Source organism: Carica papaya, chromosome 2 (genome assembly GCF_054855325.1).
Source record: "Carica papaya isolate Zhongbai chromosome 2, ASM5485532v1, whole genome shotgun sequence".
NCBI lineage: Eukaryota > Viridiplantae > Streptophyta > Magnoliopsida > Brassicales > Caricaceae > Carica > Carica papaya.
Window position 1 is genome coordinate 30441709 of NC_142310.1, and position 18248 is coordinate 30459956.

The 18248-nt window shown below is 35.5% G+C and overlaps 3 protein-coding genes across 3 annotated transcripts; 2 read left to right on the top strand and 1 right to left on the bottom strand.

The window, feature by feature from the left end:
- Nucleotides 1-3778: 3778 nt before the first annotated feature.
- Nucleotides 3779-5031, top strand: LOC110823813 (putative transmembrane ascorbate ferrireductase 3). Its single transcript, XM_022054296.2, has 4 exons — nt 3779-3997; nt 4134-4182; nt 4271-4473; nt 4567-5031. The coding sequence occupies exons 1-4, from the start codon at nt 3818-3820 to the stop codon at nt 4831-4833; spliced, it is 699 nt and encodes a 232-aa protein (XP_021909988.2). The 5' UTR covers nt 3779-3817; the 3' UTR covers nt 4834-5031.
- A 5876-nt stretch (nt 5032-10907) lies between these two features.
- LOC148268952 (putative ascorbate-specific transmembrane electron transporter 1) lies at nt 10908-11909 on the top strand. The gene is made up of 4 exons (XM_088212328.1): nt 10908-11070; nt 11181-11229; nt 11343-11542; nt 11649-11909. Exons 1-4 carry the CDS (start codon nt 10912-10914, stop codon nt 11907-11909), a joined length of 669 nt encoding a protein of 222 aa, XP_088068454.1. The 5' UTR covers nt 10908-10911.
- Nucleotides 11910-12144: 235 nt separating this feature from the next.
- TTA1 (class I heat shock protein, putative (DUF1423)) lies at nt 12145-17570 on the bottom strand. Its single transcript, XM_022054045.2, has 2 exons — nt 15541-17570; nt 12145-12932 (listed from the first exon to the last, which is right to left on the bottom strand). Exons 1-2 carry the CDS (start codon nt 17420-17422, stop codon nt 12343-12345), a joined length of 2472 nt encoding a protein of 823 aa, XP_021909737.1. The 5' UTR covers nt 17423-17570; the 3' UTR covers nt 12145-12342.
- Between the last annotated feature and the right edge of the window lie 678 nt (nt 17571-18248).

An 18248-nucleotide genomic window follows, 5' to 3' on the forward strand; every position in this document is an offset into this window, starting at 1 on the left:
TAAATATTTTATTAGTTTAATCAATTTTTTTTTTTTTTTTTTGCTTCAAACAAATAATTGCTTCATATATGTATATATTTATATATACGAATCCACTGTCATTGTAACCTGAAATATTCGGATGGTAAATTCATATATTTTAAGATTAAAGACAGACAAATAAAAAGTTGATAAAAATAATATAATTGCTGAATTTCCTTGCAATTTCCAGTATTGATTTTTATTAATTGGAATGGAAATTAAAACAGACCCATCAACTCTTCTCCATCTCAACATAATTTCAAAACCATATAATATATATATGTGTGTGTGTGAGAAATTAGACAAATGTGTCATAGTTATACTCAATTGATTTAAAGTCATTTTCTTGTACAACTGTATCCTTTCACAAATTAATGGAATGAGTATCGTTATCTTCCAATGGCTGCTTAATTTTGGCACGAACTAAACTTGTCCTAAGGAATGGTACGCCGGGGTCCCATGTGTCCAATTCACAGATTTAATTTTATGCACCAAAAATTAATTATAATGGCGGTCAAATCATCTCAATATTTTCAGATTTGATAATTTAATTCAATAATTTTGGATTGATGCGTATGATATTTTATCAAACTCCAATCAGCGTGGGCCAAGTTCGAATTGGCTCCAATTTCCCAAACGACATACACCTCCCATGAATTACATGCCCAACCATGGTTCTCGTCAATCTTAGTGCTGGGTCTCCATCATCACTTCTTCCTGTTTCTGTGCGTATATTATATATAGAAATCTAATGGATAAAACACACACGCAGACTCCCCTATATATATATATATATATATATTGGATAAGTACCAAGTCTTTCCAATTATCATTCACCTTAACTAGACATGTACCTAACCAAAGCAAAAAAAGTTAGATTAATCACTAATGATATATTATTAATTTTGTTTCAAAGTTATATATATATATATATATGTATTCGTAATTAGTGTTTTGTGAAATGTATATTTTATATTTTTCTAAACTCTCTGAGTTGGTAGCTAGGGTAGAGAATAGAACTTAGATTAATTAAGTAGGGTTTAATTGAGAATTAAGGTCTTAAATGTTAAGAAATCGAGTGGCTATAAAAATATAGCATTGGCATTGATATATAGATAAATTATGATTCATAATTTGGTATGATATAAGATGTTGAGAAGTGATAGTTGCAGCATAATGTGTAAATTAATTGGTAATCAGTTTCCTACCCTAGTTAGTCGGGTGCAGTTTGCAAAACACAATTAAAGTAATTATTCCATACCTTTTAACTTACTTAAGTTAATCAGATTGGTTAACATTAATTATTCCAATGTGTAATTAATTAATCACCCTTAATTTGTTTCATGAAATTGTCTTGTAATCATTCAAGTAAAGGGGAAGTCAAAGAAAAAGGACAAAGAAACAAAGGGAGAGTTCCGATTAGATTTCTCATTGTTAGTCACTGATGAAAAATTCTTGCGAGTATGTGTATTTGTATCTATATATATATATATATGTGTGTGTGTGTATGTATATATGGGGTTCCTCATTCACAAGCAAGAACAAAAAATAGTAAAAAGGCATTAATGTTGGTTGAAAATAATGTACCAGTGTTTCCATTGCTATTTCAGAAATTTTTTTAACTATTTAATAGTTATAATCAACTTAATTATTCTGATAAATGTTATACTATTAAATGAATAAATTTTTTTATTTTTTTTTTTACGTTGTAGAGTTAATTTCGACTCTTAATTTATACAAATTCAATTAAATTGAAAAAAAATAATGCGAAATGGTCTGAGAATGTAACTTATAATGTAAGGCAAGTATATATCCACTGGTTCCCTCTTTATATAGTTATATCGCTCGTAAGAAGAAAGTATAATAGCGAAATTAGGTAGATATATACATACATACATGAATTGCAAATAAGCTGTGTTCAGTTAGTCATCTGTATACTGAATCTACCATGCCGTCTATATTATGCAATTTTGCCCCTAGTAGGCAAAGTCACTTGGGAATTGGTACCGTCCATTTAACCAAAACCATGCAAAATAATATGAAACCAACACACAATTAATGCGCTTACGTGAAAGACAAGTAACCCTTATTTCTTTAAAAAGGTTTGGCTATACATGTATGTAGCTTGTGGCTCACGGCTATACGTAAAATGAAGTTCGTATATATTTCTCTCTGTTTATATGCAGAATAGTAATTTTCATAGCACGCACATCGATATAATTTCATTTGCTAATACCACAATTCGACAGAAAAGAAAATTCTTGTAATGATGAAGATGAAAAACTGAATTTCGTACGAACCCATTTAATAATTTCTAGTACTGTTCATGGTATTGCGGGTGATGGAAAAATATTCCTATATATATATATATATATGTACATTGTACGTCGATTTATTGTTTGCATGTATAAACATAATTAACTTGCACAACCCTTTTTACTGATTACCAAACTGAAAATAAAAATTCAATATACCATGAAATAAAATTTGGATTGACGTTTTTCCGTGAGCCCAACTAAAGTTTGTGCATGCACATATTAGAATATGAATAATTAATTAATTATTTTCTTAATTTAAATTTTTAGAACAATCAGTCGAATATATTAGTTAAGAATATACAGATTAATTTTTTTTTTATTTGCCCATTTATTTATTTATTTATTTTTTCATATATAGATGATAAATTAAATAATGGGAAGATGAAATGATTGTTATAAAAGAAATGTGAAATCCATTATAATGATTTTAAGTAATCAAGTCTGAAAATTTTAAAAGCATGGGAAGTTTAAAGAGTGGTCCTGATGAGGCAGAAGAATGATTAGGTTAGGTTTATGTAGGAGGAGTCCAAACACGAAATGTGTAGTGGTAGAGTGGAGCCTTGGTTTTGTGTGTGCCCAAATTTGCTAATTATTAATTATAATTATTTAATATTCTCGTGCATGCTAGGAGAGGATAATTACAAGCTTTCGTAGATTCTAATAATAATAACATTGATTCTTCAATATATAAACATATATACATACAGGCCTCGAAGACATTCCAGGGTTCTTAAAAAATTTCGATATAATTAAGAATCTATTATTTATATTTACTATAAATTCAGAAAGATTAATGTACTATTTAATTATTCTAAATGAAAACCATGCTAACTGTCTAATTTAAAATTTTAGTAATAAAAATTATATCTTAAGTAAAAATTCGATTAAGACCAAAAATTAAAATTTACATGCTCTTTATGGATCTCTGCTGTGGAGGGAGATGGGCGAAATCGCAAAGAGAAAATTTACATTGAAGAGTGTAAAAGATCTGACCCCAAGAAAATTCAAAGGTTGGACTCGGCCCGTTTTGACTATTAAGAGAAATTTTATTAACATATTTAATTTTTTAATAAAAATTTATATATTTTATTAATTATAATATAATTCTTTAACTTGTATAGTTGGTGAATGAATGGGACTACAAAATACATAAATAATTTATTATTATTTTTTTAATGCCCTGACTCATTGATTGAATTAAAGAGTAAGCAGGATTCCATTCAAAAAATGTAGGAACTAATGATTTTAGCTGTGAAATTTATTTACTTTATCAATGGCGTAACTAAGTGATGCATGTATATGTAAGTGAGAATATATAATTCGAAATGTACATGTGCATATACTTTACTTGGTTAGATCATAAAGTTTTGGTTGGCAAAAAATTCGAAACCCATGGAAGAAGCAATCCCAATAACTAGTTTATATTTAAGCCCACAGTCATCATCCTCTTGATTTAGAGTTTGATTAATTAAGTGATCATGGACATGGATGGGTCGATTGAGACGAGAAGGCATTTGCCCAGATACCGCAATGCATCTCGACTCACAATCGTCGCGCATTTGTTCGGCTCTTTGGCCTTCTTTCTTATGCTCGTTTGGTTGCTGCATTTTCGTGAAGGCATCGAATATGACTCTGACAACCCAGCTCGTGTTTTTAACGTACGTAACACTACACCTTATAATATCCATTACCAATATCCATATATATATATATATATGTATGTATGTATGTATGTACAGTCATAAACACATAGACAAGTAATGTACATGGTATGTGTATTGATTGTGGGTACAGACGCATCCCTTTCTCATGTTCTGCGGCTTTATTTACCTTGTTGGCCAAGGTACGTACGTCAATCTTGCATGCATGCTTGGGTATATATTATATTGATTGGAGAATTGAAAATTAGCGATGATGATGCATGGGTGCAGCAATGATGGTATACAAAACGTTGATAATGTGGGATCATAAGGTACAGAAGATTGCACACATGGTACTTCATCTCATGGCGTTGTGTCTGGGGATTGCTGGAATATGTGCTGCTTTCAAGTTCCACGACATGAGAGGCATTCAGGATTTGACCAGTCTGCATTCATGGATTGGGTTGATAACCTTCTGCTTGTTCGGTCTTCAGGTACATACATACATGATATATATATGTGTGTGTGTGTGTGTGTTTGATATAAGATAAAATAATTAAATATATTGGGAATGAATGATATGGCAGTGGTTGTTTGGGTTGTGGACATTCATGGTGGGGAGGATGGAGGCGAGAAGAAGGGCAATAATGTTGCCATGGCATGTGTGCGGAGGGAAGGGATTGTTTATGATGGGAATATGTGCAGCTCTGACGGGACTCATGGAGAGACAAACCATTTTGGTTGGAGGAACTTCCAGTCAATCTGAATTTCGTTTGATCAACTTTTTGGGCCTCTCCATTCTCATCTTCGCCATCTTTGTTGATCTCACTGTTTCTCTTGCTCGCTATGTTTAATTCTCATGAATTCAACCTTGTTTATGTATAATTTTTATGTGTTTTCCCGCCGCCTCTGGTGGTTTTTTTTTTTTTTCTTAATGATCTTTGTTTATGTATGTTTGTAATGGGTGTTTTTATATATATATATATATATGTATATATTAATTCTTTTTCTGAATAATTTGATCTAATTCATTAATATAATATTAATTAGCATTCTTGGTTTATTAATATAAAATGCATAGTTGTTGATGGATGGGGATTGTTCATTTGTTTGTTTGTTTGAGAATTTACTTAATTATATCCTAATCATTGAAAATTATTTAAAAATTTTGCATTTAATAACCGATAAATAAACATGTTCAATTGAATTACTTTTCTATTAAATTTCAATATTCTTTTTGAAAAAAAAATAAAATTGTATTTGATTACGTATTTGTAATTTTTTTTCTAATTTTTGATTAGAAATTTCTTTTTTGACTACTCTAAAAATATATTAAATGAATTTGTTTGGAATCTAACAAATATACCTTATATGAACATTGAATAAGTGGGCCAATATAGTTGGGCCGAATGAAGGACCAATATATTATATTGATCTAACTCTAACACAAATTAAACACATTAGTAAGAATATTTCATCCAGCAAGCCTTTTAAAAATATTTCAAAAAGTTTTAACATAATTTCATACTTTTTGATTTTTAATAAAATTTTGGTCTCTTTGAGGATCATTCTTAGTTCAATAGTATGCATAAACAGTGAATATATAAACACAATCATTCGTTCAAGTGCCTTAATATTGGATCAAAGAAGTGTTGAGAACAGGAACAACTGGCAACGGCCGTTCTTGGAAGATAAGTGTGCCAACTTGTCCAACTCAACGGGAAGTTCCAGTCAGCATGCCAACTCATCACACAGACCGCCGACAAAATGCATGGCCAATAACTGGAATACAATCATCCTTCGCTTAAGAGCCAAATCGTCCCTATATGAAAACCATTAAAGCTGCATGTACCTCCTGCTCTGTGCGTATTATTTTGGTTTTCTGTTGTCTCTTGTGTTGCCTTTGTTTTCTGTCTGTCAAAAGCCAAAGAGCTCTATAAATGTATTCTCTTCTTAACCAAGACGAATGTATGAATATTACATTTTTGCTGTGAATTGTCTAGCTCCCATACACAAATCAAAACAATTAGCTTTCTTAACTTGGTATTAGAGCCTTGGCATAATAGTAGGAGAGAACAGCAACTCCTCCGCTTTCAACCCAACACCTCAAAGAGTTCAAATTCTATCTAGCAGCTCAATGAGCTCTGTGTGTACTTTGAAACTCAATTACGATAACTATCTCATCTGGAAAAACTTAGTTCTCCCAATCATAAGAGGAAACAAACTTGAAGGTTACCTCACCAGCGCCAAATCGAGCCCACCTGAGTACATAGAAAGAACCATAGAAGGAAGTGTTGAAGTCGAAATTGTAGTAAATCCGGAATTCGAAGACTAGTTTGCACAAAATCAAATGTTGCTGGGTTGGTTTTACAGCTTTATTGAAACCAACATAGCCTCCCAACTGATGGGGCATTCAACATCAAAACTCCTCTAGGAAGGAATCCGTGATCTTTTCGTAGTTAAAATATGAGCAAACATAATCTACAAAAGAGAATTTATCAAAATGCAAAAAGGTAACCTGAATATGGAAGAATATCTCAAATCCATCAAATAAATTGCCGATAATCTTGCCCTAGTAGGACATCCTGTTACTTTGGAGGATCTTACCTCACAAGTTCCTACTAGTTTAGATTCCTCTAAATACAACCCACTCGTGTGTCAAATCACAAAGAAAGAAAGCATAAGCTGGGTCGAACTACAATCTCGACTGCTCAACTATGAAAGATGGCTGGAACAACTCAACTTGACTACGACTACTCCAAACCTCGGACGTCCTGCAACATTTTTCTCTAGCATTAAAAATAACAGAACTCATCAGACCTCACCTTCTCAATTAATTAATAGAGGAGGAGGACGCAACAACTCCTTTAACAGAGGAGGTCGTCACTACAACAGAAGATGATTAAGAGCCGTGGTAACTCTAGACCAATCTGCCAGGTGTGTGGCAAAATTGGCCATATTGTTGCTTACTACTATTACCGGTATGACAGCAACTACATGGGAACCATTCCAGAAAACTCTCCAAAGGCATATCAAAGTTCAACCCTTTCAGCAACCCCTGAGGACACCCTTGAATATTCACTTTGGTATGTTGACAGTGGTGCTAATAATCACATAACACGAGATGCCAACATACTGCAGTCCAAGCAATAATATGAAGGAAGTGAAAGTCTCATGATTAAAAATGGTGAGAAAATGCCCATCAAACACGTTGGTAAGATAAACATTCACAATCCCAAAAATAGGAAACTAACCTTAATCAAAGTTCTGCATGTATCAAAGATCAATAAAAACTTACTGAGTGTTTTTTAACTTACCTCCAATAACAATGTTGAAGTTACTTTTGACTTATCTTCCTGTTTTGTGAAGGACAAAGCCACAGACAAGGTGCTGCTGCTAGGGAAGCTTAAAAACGGCTTATATTGCTTGGGCTCATCAGGATCAACTCCTCCTTTTCATCCTTACTGTCAAGCCCTCTTCACTAGCAAACATCATCAAACCCCTGAATCAAGAATTTTGATGTGGCATAGAAGATTAGGACACTCATCTTCAAAAACCATATTTGTCATCCTAAAAACATGTAACGAATCCTTTAAATTTAATGAAAACATATTTTGTGATATATGTTAACTAGGCAAGTCTCATCTTCTTCCCTACAATCTATCTTTATCAAATGCAGAAGCTCCCTTCGAAATTGTTCACACCGATGTCTGGGGACTATCTGTTCTCCCTTCTCTCTCTGGCCATAGGTACTATATAATTTTCATTGATGATTATAGTCGGTTCACTTGGCTTTATCCACTAAAACAGAAATTAGAAGTCTTTCAACCCTTTACTCTGTTTAAACACCAAACAGAAACTCAGTTTGAAAAGAAAATAAAATGTCTTCAATCAGGCATTGGAGGAGAATTCACTGACCTAGCCCAGACTCTCCAAAATAATGGGATTAAGATCAGATACTTATGCCCCTACTCTTCAGTTCAAAATGAACGTGCTGAAAGAAAACATCGGCATATAACCGAAATTGGCCTCACTCTTCATGTGGAGTCGGGTGTACTATTGAAATACTGGCTTGATGCTTTTGAAATAGTCGTATTCTTGATCAATAAAATGCCTACACCTACCTTGAATCAGTCTTCACCACTAGAAAAACTTTACTACAAAAGGCCTAACTACAAACAACTGAAGACTTTTGGGTGTGTCTGTTTCCCGTGCCTACGACCGTATCAAAATTATAAACTCTCTTTCTACTCAATAAAATGTGTTTTTTTTTGTTACAGTCCACTGCACAAGGGATACAAATGTCTCTGTTCCACCGGCAAAATATATGTTTCCAGAAACATTGTCTTCAATGAACTCGAATTCCCCTATCACCATGACTTCGTAAAAACACATCAACCTGAAACTGTTTCTACAATCACACTGCCCTTTTAGCTGAACATATCTTCCAATCCTACACCTCTTATCCCAGAAAGTCCAAGTGGAGAAGTCGTTAAAGAAACTCTAGCACCAATTTCCTCTCCTGTGTCAGAGTCCTCACTGCAACACTCTCCAAGAGATGAAGAACTAGTGTCCTCTCCCATTCAAAACATAAGACCATTAGAATAAGAAGAAGAGAGAACAAGCTGAAAACACGCTGACAAAAGCACCAAGACACCAGATGATGACCAGAGCTCAATCAGGGATCTTTAAACCAAGGAACATGCTACAAGACTTCTAACTATTCAAAACAGTGATAGCAAGAGACCTTACAACACCTACTTCCATCGCTGAAGCAATCAGAATTCCTCACTAGAAGTCAGCTATGGAAGAAGAACTATCTGCACTCAGGAATAATCAAACATAGAAGCTGGTTCCTCATCAACCTGAAATGAATCTGGTTGGCAACAAATGGGTTTATAAAATCAAGACCAATGCCGATGGAAGTTTCCAACGGTGCAAAGCTAGATTAGTGGCAAAGAGTTTTCATCAAACACCTGAAATAGACTTCTATCAAACCTTCAGCCTAGTGATTAAGGCATTAACACTTCGAGTGATCCTGATGTTAGCCGTAACAAACGGTTGGAATATCAAACAGCTGGATGTAAACAATGCTTTCCTGAATGGAGAATTAAAAGAGACGGTATTTATGAAATAACCTGAAGGCTTCGAAGATCACAAACACCCCAACCAAGTTTGTTAACTCAATAAAGCGCTGCATGGTCTCAAACAAGCTCCAAAAGTGTGGTTTGACAAGCTCAAATCCTCACTAATTGAATGGGGTTTCAGAAACTCACAAGCAGACACCTCTCTCTTTCTCTTCCTCGCAGGGATAACCCAAATCTTCATCCTAATCTATGTTGATGACATAATAGTGACAGGAAATCAACCAGAAATGATGCAAAATGTCATCAACCGACTTCACAACTCTTTTGCACTCAAAGACCTTGGAGACATCCATCTTTTCCTTGGAACACGTGATGACACTAGTCTATTTCTCACCCAAACAAAATATATCAAAGACCTCCTCAAAAAAGTAACATGTTATCTGCTAAAGCTTGTCCGACACTAGCTGTCCTCGGCAACAATTTATCTACTGGAGAAGGGAAAAAACTGAAAGATCCAACTCCTTATCGAAAAATAATAGGGTCCTTTTAATATTTAACTCACACAAGGCCAGATATATCATTTATTGTCAACAAACTTAACCAATTCATAAAAAAACCAACTGATCTTCACATGAAAGCTTTGAAAAGAGTCCTCTAATACCTAAAAGGAATGACTGATGTCAGTCATAATATCAAACCCAGTGACAAACTAAATATTGTTGGGTATTCGGATGCCGATTGGGCATGTTCAAAGGATGATCGACGCTCGACTTCAGGCTATTGTGTCTATCTTGGAGAAAACTTGATCTCTTGGAGTTCTAAAAAGCAAAATGTTGTGTCAAGGTCAAGTGCAGAATCCGAATACAGGGCCTTGGCTCTCCTTGCCTGTGAAATCATCTGGCTGGAGTCCCTACTCAAAGAGATAAATGTAACTACTCCACAAACTCCGATAATCTGATATGATAATATGAGTGCCACGACCCTTGCAAGCAATCCTATTTTCCATTCACGAACCAAACATATTGAAATAGACGTTCATTTTGTTCGCGACCAAGTGATAAAAGGAGCTCTGGACGTTAGATACATGCCCTCATGTGATCAGACCACCGATTGCTTCACCAATACCCTATCACAAACACAGATTAAGTATTTCAGGAAAAAAACTTGGACTGGTTCACCGACCGCTTCCCTTGACAAGTTTGAGGGGGAATGTTGAGAATAGGAACAACTGGCAACAACCGTTCTTGGACGACAAGTGTGCCAACTTGTTCAGCTTAGCTGGAAGTTCCAGTCAACATACCAACTCATCACACAGACCGCCGACAAACACGCATGGCCAACAACTGAAATGCAATCGTCCTCCGCTTAAGAGCCAAATCGTCCCTCTCTGAAAACCGTTAAAGCTGCATGTACCTTTTGCTCTATGCGTATTACTTTAGTTTTCTGTTGTCTCTTGTGTTGCCTTTGTTTTCTGTCAATCAAGAGCCAAAGAGCTCTATAAATGTATTCTCCCCTTAACCAAGACGAATGTATGAATATTACATTTTTGCTGTGAATTGTCTAACTCCCATACACAACTCAAAACAATTAGCTTTCTTAACTAGAAGAACTTTTTTGAGAAATCGATTAAACCTATGTTTGACCAGCTTTGAAGAAGTGGGAAATACATGCATTTGAAGCCTTCTTTATTAATATTAATCTTAATTGCCGACCCGCCGGATGAAGGGTTACCCAATTCCAATTTGCATAGTGCATAACGAAAAGTTTGGAATAAATCACTTATACATACATATATATATATATATATCAATGAATGAATGCTATGAAATTAATCAGTAAACTGGTATGGCGAGAAAAAGTGGAAGGTACGGAATACCTGCTGCACCAGTGATATTACTGGCATATCTTTTGAACATTGCAATCACAACTCTTGTGCTAGTATGGCTCTTACATTTTCGAGAGGGATTGGCCTTCACATCCGCTAACAAGTCCAAGATTTTCAATGTAATTAATTTTAATCATTCTCTTTAATTTATAATTCTCATCATTATAGTTACTCACTTTTAACTAATTAACCTCATGATGCTAATTCATACTCCCTCTCCCACAACCAGCTACATCCTCTTCTCATGATAATTGGGTTCCTGTTAATTGTAGGAAATGGTGAGTGATTACTATGTACGTGTATGTGTATATCTATATATATATATATGTTATATATGGTGATTTTTAACCCAAAAATTAAAAAAAAAAACAAATAAATATATTGGGTGCAGCTATAATGGCTTACAAGGCGGTTCCTGCAGAGAGAAGAATACAAAAAGCAGTTCATGGGACATTACATATTATGGCTCTTGCATCTGGGATATTTGGAGTTTATACAGCTTTCAAGTTCCACCATGAGATAAATCACCCTCACATGTTTACTTTACATTCTTGGCTAGGCATCATTACCATCTCCCTCTTTGCCCTCCAGGTATTCAAGAAGTTCATCACCCATATTATATATATATATATATTTACAGATATATAGTTAAGTATATAATTAAGGTGAATAAATAATAATTACAAAACACTTGCAGTGGATCGTGGGATTCTGGTGTTATGTGTTCCCAGGTGCAGAAATGTCAGTAAGAGGATCTCACTTGCCATGGCATAGGTTGAGTGGTTTGTGCATGTTTTTGTTGGGAATATGTACTGCCGAGACTGGTTTTGTTCAGAAATTCATATCGTTAGGATTATTTCGCAGCTCGGAAGCACTTCTTCTCAACTTCACTGCTTTACTGCTTCTTTTATTTGCCTTCTGTGTAGGTCTCACTGTTGTTCTTCCGCGGTCATATTAATTACTTATTTAATTTAATTATAAATTAATTCAACTGAAATCGGTGTTGACAGATATTATGATTCGTGTATATGTCTTCTAATCGATAAATATATGTAATTTCTACTAAAAAAAATCAACTAGTATAGTATTAAAAAAATTATAATACTTCATTAATTAAGTAATTAGTTATTTATTTATATTATATATATATATTATATTCTTTTTTTAAACGGGTTGTTAAAGATGCTAATATGTAATTCCATAACCTAATCATTCAATTTCCATTTGAAGAAGCAGAACAGAATTCATGAGGGAAAAATAAATACATTAAACAAATTACACAATACTACCATTACATATCCTTTACTATTCCCTTTTTTTTTTTTTTTTTTTTCTTCTTAAAAAGCGTAAAAAAGAAGATGAATTAAAAGATAAAAGAAAATTGAAAAGGTTCACACCAACTGCTGCTTTGTAGCCTCCATTCTCTCCAACAAACCAGCAATCTCGGCTTGCATTCTAAACTTCATGTTTTTGTAATCACAATGCGAATGTTCCAAAACCTTCAATTCTTCCAGTTTCTTCCTTTGCCTTTCCTCAGTCTCTTGCAAACAAAGTTTTGCAAGCTTCTCAGCGTACTCTTCGTCCAATTTATCAGCCTTGGACCGAATCATTCGTCTGAAACTCTCTGCCTCTCTGCGTGCCTCATCTGCCTTGCTCTGGAACATTCTTGCTTCTGCTTCTTTAATCCTTACTATGCTCTCCAAGCTGTCAAATCCTTCATTCTTCAATGATCTACCAAACTGGATCTCATCTTCAAGCTTCAGATCACTTGGTAGGGATACTTTCTGGTCTTTCTGGAGGAGATCATTTGGCAGTAAATCACGCCGTCCACTTGAAGAGCTTGTGCTGTAGATACTGTATTTTTGAGAGAGTGAAGTGGCTGGTGTGACAGATCCCTCATCTTTCCTAACAATAGATTGAGGTGGCATCACTTCTTTTGAATACATACCAGAGGCAGGGAAGTCTGACATACAATCTGCGTCTATTTAAACAGGAAGGAAAAAAGTCAGAGTTGGAATGAAGAAAAAAAAAAATTTGTAACCATTTCTTTTGTAAATTATAAAGAGTCCAAAATCAGTTGGCAATGTATGAAGTACTAAAAAAAGATCGCAGTCAGACTTCACAAGTCGAATCCAGCACAGTGTACAAGTGTTTTTAACACAGCAAGGAAAGTAATCATGAAGCTGCAAGTTCTAAAGCCCATTGTTTCTAGCATAATAGTTATATTTTACAAGTGAAGGCAATAGCAGAACTCAATGGCATGCATGCATTTCTATGAAGGTAAGAATCAGTCCTTTAACACCAGGACCATGAGTGAGATGACAGCCAGAATCAGAGCGACCGATAGTTTAACAGGATACATTTTAAAGAAACCGAATATGCTTTTTATTGTTAGGACTAAGTGCTTAACATGTCAATCTATTCAATTGCCAAAAGCGTTGTCAGGCAATCCAAACCATCCAAACTTTCTCTAAAGCCACCTAGTGTTGAAAAACAACCCCAGATCTTCAGGAAATGGTATCTCCACATGGACATTTCATAAGTGTCAATCTATGGAGGACTCTTGGAAAGATAGTACCGCATATGATCACTAAAATTCCATGATGACAGAATAACACTTTGAGCAGTAAGTGCGAGGATACATATAAGAGACCATACATAGCTTAGAATCACTTCTCAAAAGCATAAAGGTCAACTGTATCCAATTATCAGTGAGGAAATTTATTCTGAGTTCTATTATTGTAGGTAACAGTATGCTTGACCAACCATCTAGCCACACCTTTCTATGTGTGCGTGGGTCTTCCTTTTGAGGTCGATTCTGTTCTTGTCATATATGTGTCACTTGATTATTAAAATATATAAATTTTCATTTAAAAAAAAACAATATATTTTAGAGTTCTTTTTTAAGAGTTAAGGAGGTAAAACTGAAATATACATGAAACTCTATTTGATTTTTAAAAAAGTAAATTAGAGTGAACTAGAGTAAATGAGGCTATCTTAGAACCTCTCCAAACCTCTCTAATTAAACCCCTCAAGAGTTGAAGTTCTTAGATACCCCACCCTGTCTACAGCATAGCAACTTTGTTAATAACAATGAGTTATTTTGCTCTTATTAATAAATTCCTTAGTCTACTTTGTATAACCAGAGAAGAGTGTGGTTCAATCCTTCTTTTACTCTCTATATAAAAACTAACTCTGACACAGATTTTCATTAAATCCTTACTTCTATTTACTTTAATTTTCTCTACTTCAGTTCAAAAACTTCTACCTTAGTCTTCTTTAGAAACTCCCAAACATAGTGTGAAAGTTAAACAAAAGACCAACTGATGGTCCATTTAAATGTGAGTCTGAGCTAAGTGAGTACTATTTTGGTTAGCCCTTGGAGTGCAATTCTTTCCAAAGTAAGATAACATTGACGTGCCAATTCTGTAGTCAAATACTCCCATTACAGATCAAAATAGGTGTCATCTCTCTTTCAGGTTACTGTTCCCATACCTAAAAACAACAAAAATATAGTTCTCTTTATCAAACTCGGGAGACAAAAGCTGTAACGAACAACCTGCACTATTTTCAAGAGATAAATAGAACTCGGTTTAGTTTATGGTATCCAGATCGGGAGAGAGAAGATATAATGAATAAGTCAATCTTAAGAACTTCCAAAAATATTTTCATGCTATTTGCAGCAACTGTCAGCGGATATGATACTGGTGAAGGCATAGCTAAACTGGGCAGTTAAAGAGTTATGAAGAGATTCAACAACAAGAGTTATGAAGAGTTATGAGGAGAGTAAATAACAAATTGTCAGTTAAACTGCATCTATTCCTCATTGCGCTGCATTTGGGGTAAAAAAGAGTTACGAATAGATCCAACAACAAGATGTCAGTTAAAATGCGCCTATTCCTCCAATGTCAATACCAGTGTTTCATTTCTTCCATAAAAGAAGCTAATAGTACACTGAAGGATATGGTTCCTTGCATGCTGCTTGTCCTCCTCAGATTTTATTGATTTTCAGATCAGCTGAAGGGAGTGACCGGACAGTGATTCCAATACCATAGGCCACACAGTTTACTGAGTATAATTAACAAAAGCAGTCAGCAGAGAATGAAATAGGCTAAGAGCCCCACTGTTGCCAGGTGACAGGGATGGACGGGGAAAAGGTTTCTCTTTTATAGTTGTAGCTGTAATAAGATATGCCTTGCCACACTACTGTTCTTGAATTTAGTTGTTTATAAATGTATTTTGAAGAACATCATAACATACTTTCTGCCCTATTCAGTAAATTAGCCGACTTTACTGTAGCAAATCAAGATCCTATTGGTGGTTTATGACTATAAGTTATTTCATAGGTTCCACAGACATTGTACTTGAAGGCATTGAGTAAACCTCGCTTCCTCCATCAAAGAAATAGTCCTGTGAGTTCTACATAAACCAAACGTAGTTTTTGCTACTAAAACTAGGAATTTTTTGCATTAATAACAAAAAAGAAAGGCACAAAAGGCATGAAACTTACCCACTTCAATAAAACAAGAAATATACATATACGTATATATAATTGCCCAAAGAAAATAGTAGGAAGTTCGGAGACTTACAGTTGAAGAATTTGATAATAAACTTGCAGGCATCTGAAGGAGCCATCATTTTGGTTTCTAGCTTCTTGACTAGCTCATCAGCTTTTATATGCAACTCTTTGCCCTTTAAATCGTCACTACTCCTGAAAATCTTCCTTACACAATCAAGCTCCTTAATTAGAGTCTCTAGACCCCAGTCCTGCGCACAGCACATGAAAACATCCTTAACAAATCCAAACATCTCCGAGGTATGACCGCATCCAATGCAGTGAAACTGGACCTCTGTAGTCCCTGATGGAGCTTTCAAGCTTGGACCTGGTTTAATCAGATTCTTCTGGATACCACAGGCAGCATGGCACCAATGGGAGCAAACATCACAACCTACCCAACTACAGGTATTGCTAGCACAATCAAAAGTTAAACAGACAGGACACATACATGAACTGCAAAAGCCCTTATTAGCTGAGCAAATCTTGCAGTCACAATCATCAACAGGCAACAAGCTTTTACAGTTAACATTCTTGCATCTCAAGAACAAGAAAATCTCCACCAATTCAATAACAGGTATTCGAATTTTTCCAGACAAGAAGGTCTTAAGCCCTGTTCTAACTGCAACCAAGATGTCAAGTTGGTCTTTGTGGCATTTGGAGAGAGTCTCCTTGGTGAAATCAGATCTTGTCTCTAGCCGGTTTTGTAAGCCTACCAATTCTTCTTTCCTCTCCGGTGATCCTATTAAACTCCTTAAGTACTCTTTAGTGGATTCAAGGGTTTCTTCTGGGATTTCCTGAATCAAGATAGCCATAACAGGCATGGACTCTGATACAATCTCGTGAAGGATTCTCTCAGGCCGAGAAAGCTTTCTAGCTCTGCCACCATCGACACCCTCAAGACCTCTCAAATTCTCCGAATCTCTCCTCCTTGAATCCCCTGAATGATTATCTACACGCGGCCTTGCCGGCAATTCAGACGGGAAAAACGAGTAATTATCAGAGCCAGTAGTCTTATAAAGGCTGTTACATGAATCCTTGTTCCGCATCGTTGAGAAGCCTCCTCCTCCATTACCACCACAATGATTGGACAAAGTAACTACATCTCCAATAGGCTTAAACCGGCTGTGAACAGACCCATTGGTCCCCTCCCCACCGCACCAAATCTGATCATCTCTTCCTACAGAACACTCGTAATACTCGGTAGAATTACGGGTCAAGGAGCAGCTAGGGTTGTGAGAGAAGGGATGAGAGTAGGAGTATGATAAGGAAGTGGCAGGGAAATCGTTTGAATAAGTTGTTTGGGTGTTATTGGTTGATGGTGCCATAGACTGTATACTCCTAGTAGGTTTCGGCTTAAGAACGGAATCAGCATTTTGCAAAGCGTTAGATGCAGTTAGAGAGAGAGAGACATCAGGCAAAGCTAGAGAGAGATTGAGAGTCTCCAGCTTCGGCCTTTTCTCTATGTTTCTCTCTCTCTCTTCAATCTCCTCGTCTGCTTCTCTTTTGGAAGAATTCCCTCTACTTTCATTCAAACTCAAGAAATCCCTCTCGACCCATTTCTCATCGTGATTAGAATTCTCAGAGACGAAGACTTCTTTGCCCTTCTGGCTCAACTTTTCCAGAGAATTCATGGGGATTTTCCCGCTGTCAGAGAATCCCAACTTGGTATTATCACAGAGGTAACTGAGAGTAAGCTCCTGGGAGCCAGAAGTGCCAGGTTTGAGGGGTTTTGGAGGGAAGCCATCCAGACCCATCTTGCTTGCTCTGAGAAAATCAATACCCTTTTGAGAGAAACTCATCTTCTCATCAGCGTTCTCTCGGTTATCCTCACTTATCCGGCGATACGAGAGGTTGGTTTGAGAGGTGTCTCCATCACCGGGTAGATCAGCGGAGATATCCGTGTCCCCAAACATGACTTTACAAGGAAAGAGCGAGGAAAGGGAGGAGAGAAAGGGAGGAGAGCAATGAGTTAGCAGAGAGAAGGAGTGTATGAATATGAGGGCAAAAGGGAAATTTTGAGAGAATCAAGTGGGTGTTTTTTCTTCTTCACTTGATTAGCTTTTGATTCTTTCAGCACACCATGGCCAGCTCTCTCTCTCTCTCTCTCTCTCTCTCTCTCTGCAACAACGGCTGGTTTTTCAAAGCGCGTCCACCATGATTTTCTTTTTTCTTTTTTCTTTTTTTCTTTTTCAATTTTGGTGGTAATTTAATTTGGTTAAAATGAATTATATCTTTTGGGCTTATTTACAGTGTTGACTCTATCAATCATAACTTTAACTGAGCTGGTCCTCTCCTCTCTCTTCTTTTAGGAATGAGAATAACGTTTAGATTTGTTTAGGTTAATTACTGTTTAATGACTCAATAATTACCAAATTATGCGCTAACACGTTTTCATTTGTATAAATCATGTCGTCTAATCAACTTCAGTGGGTGTCTATAATTAATGCTCACATCTGATTTTAAGCCAAACTCCGCACGATAAAAGAATCTCAAAGAAACTCTAAGCAAATGTAAAATATAAAAACATTAAATCAAGATTTTTGTTGACTTAAATTTATATTGATTATACTTGAAATTTATTTATTTTCTAAAAGAAGTATTTTAAATTACCTTTTTAGTCCAATGTGAAATAAGACCAATTCAAAGTCCTCAACCACCCAATCATTTTCCTTAATTTATTTTGTTGTTGGTGGTCGAAATTCCTCCCCACTTGTCCGTATACGTTGGATTAATGACAGC

Coding starts and splice junctions, on each gene's coding strand:
- LOC110823813 (XM_022054296.2), top strand. CDS start 3,818: ATGGACATGGATGGGTCGATTGAGACGAGAAGGCATTTGCCCAGATAC. Junction 3,998..4,133: donor ACCCAGCTCGTGTTTTTAAC/GTACGTAACACT, acceptor TTGTGGGTACAG/ACGCATCCCTTTCTCATGTT. Junction 4,183..4,270: donor TATTTACCTTGTTGGCCAAG/GTACGTACGTCA, acceptor GCATGGGTGCAG/CAATGATGGTATACAAAACG.
- LOC148268952 (XM_088212328.1), top strand. CDS start 10,912: ATGGCGAGAAAAAGTGGAAGGTACGGAATACCTGCTGCACCAGTGATA. Junction 11,230..11,342: donor CCTGTTAATTGTAGGAAATG/GTGAGTGATTAC, acceptor TATTGGGTGCAG/CTATAATGGCTTACAAGGCG. Junction 11,543..11,648: donor TCTCCCTCTTTGCCCTCCAG/GTATTCAAGAAG, acceptor AAACACTTGCAG/TGGATCGTGGGATTCTGGTG.
- TTA1 (XM_022054045.2), bottom strand. CDS start 17,422: ATGTTTGGGGACACGGATATCTCCGCTGATCTACCCGGTGATGGAGAC. Junction 12,933..15,540: donor TATTATCAAATTCTTCAACT/GTAAGTCTCCGA, acceptor CTGTTTAAATAG/ACGCAGATTGTATGTCAGAC.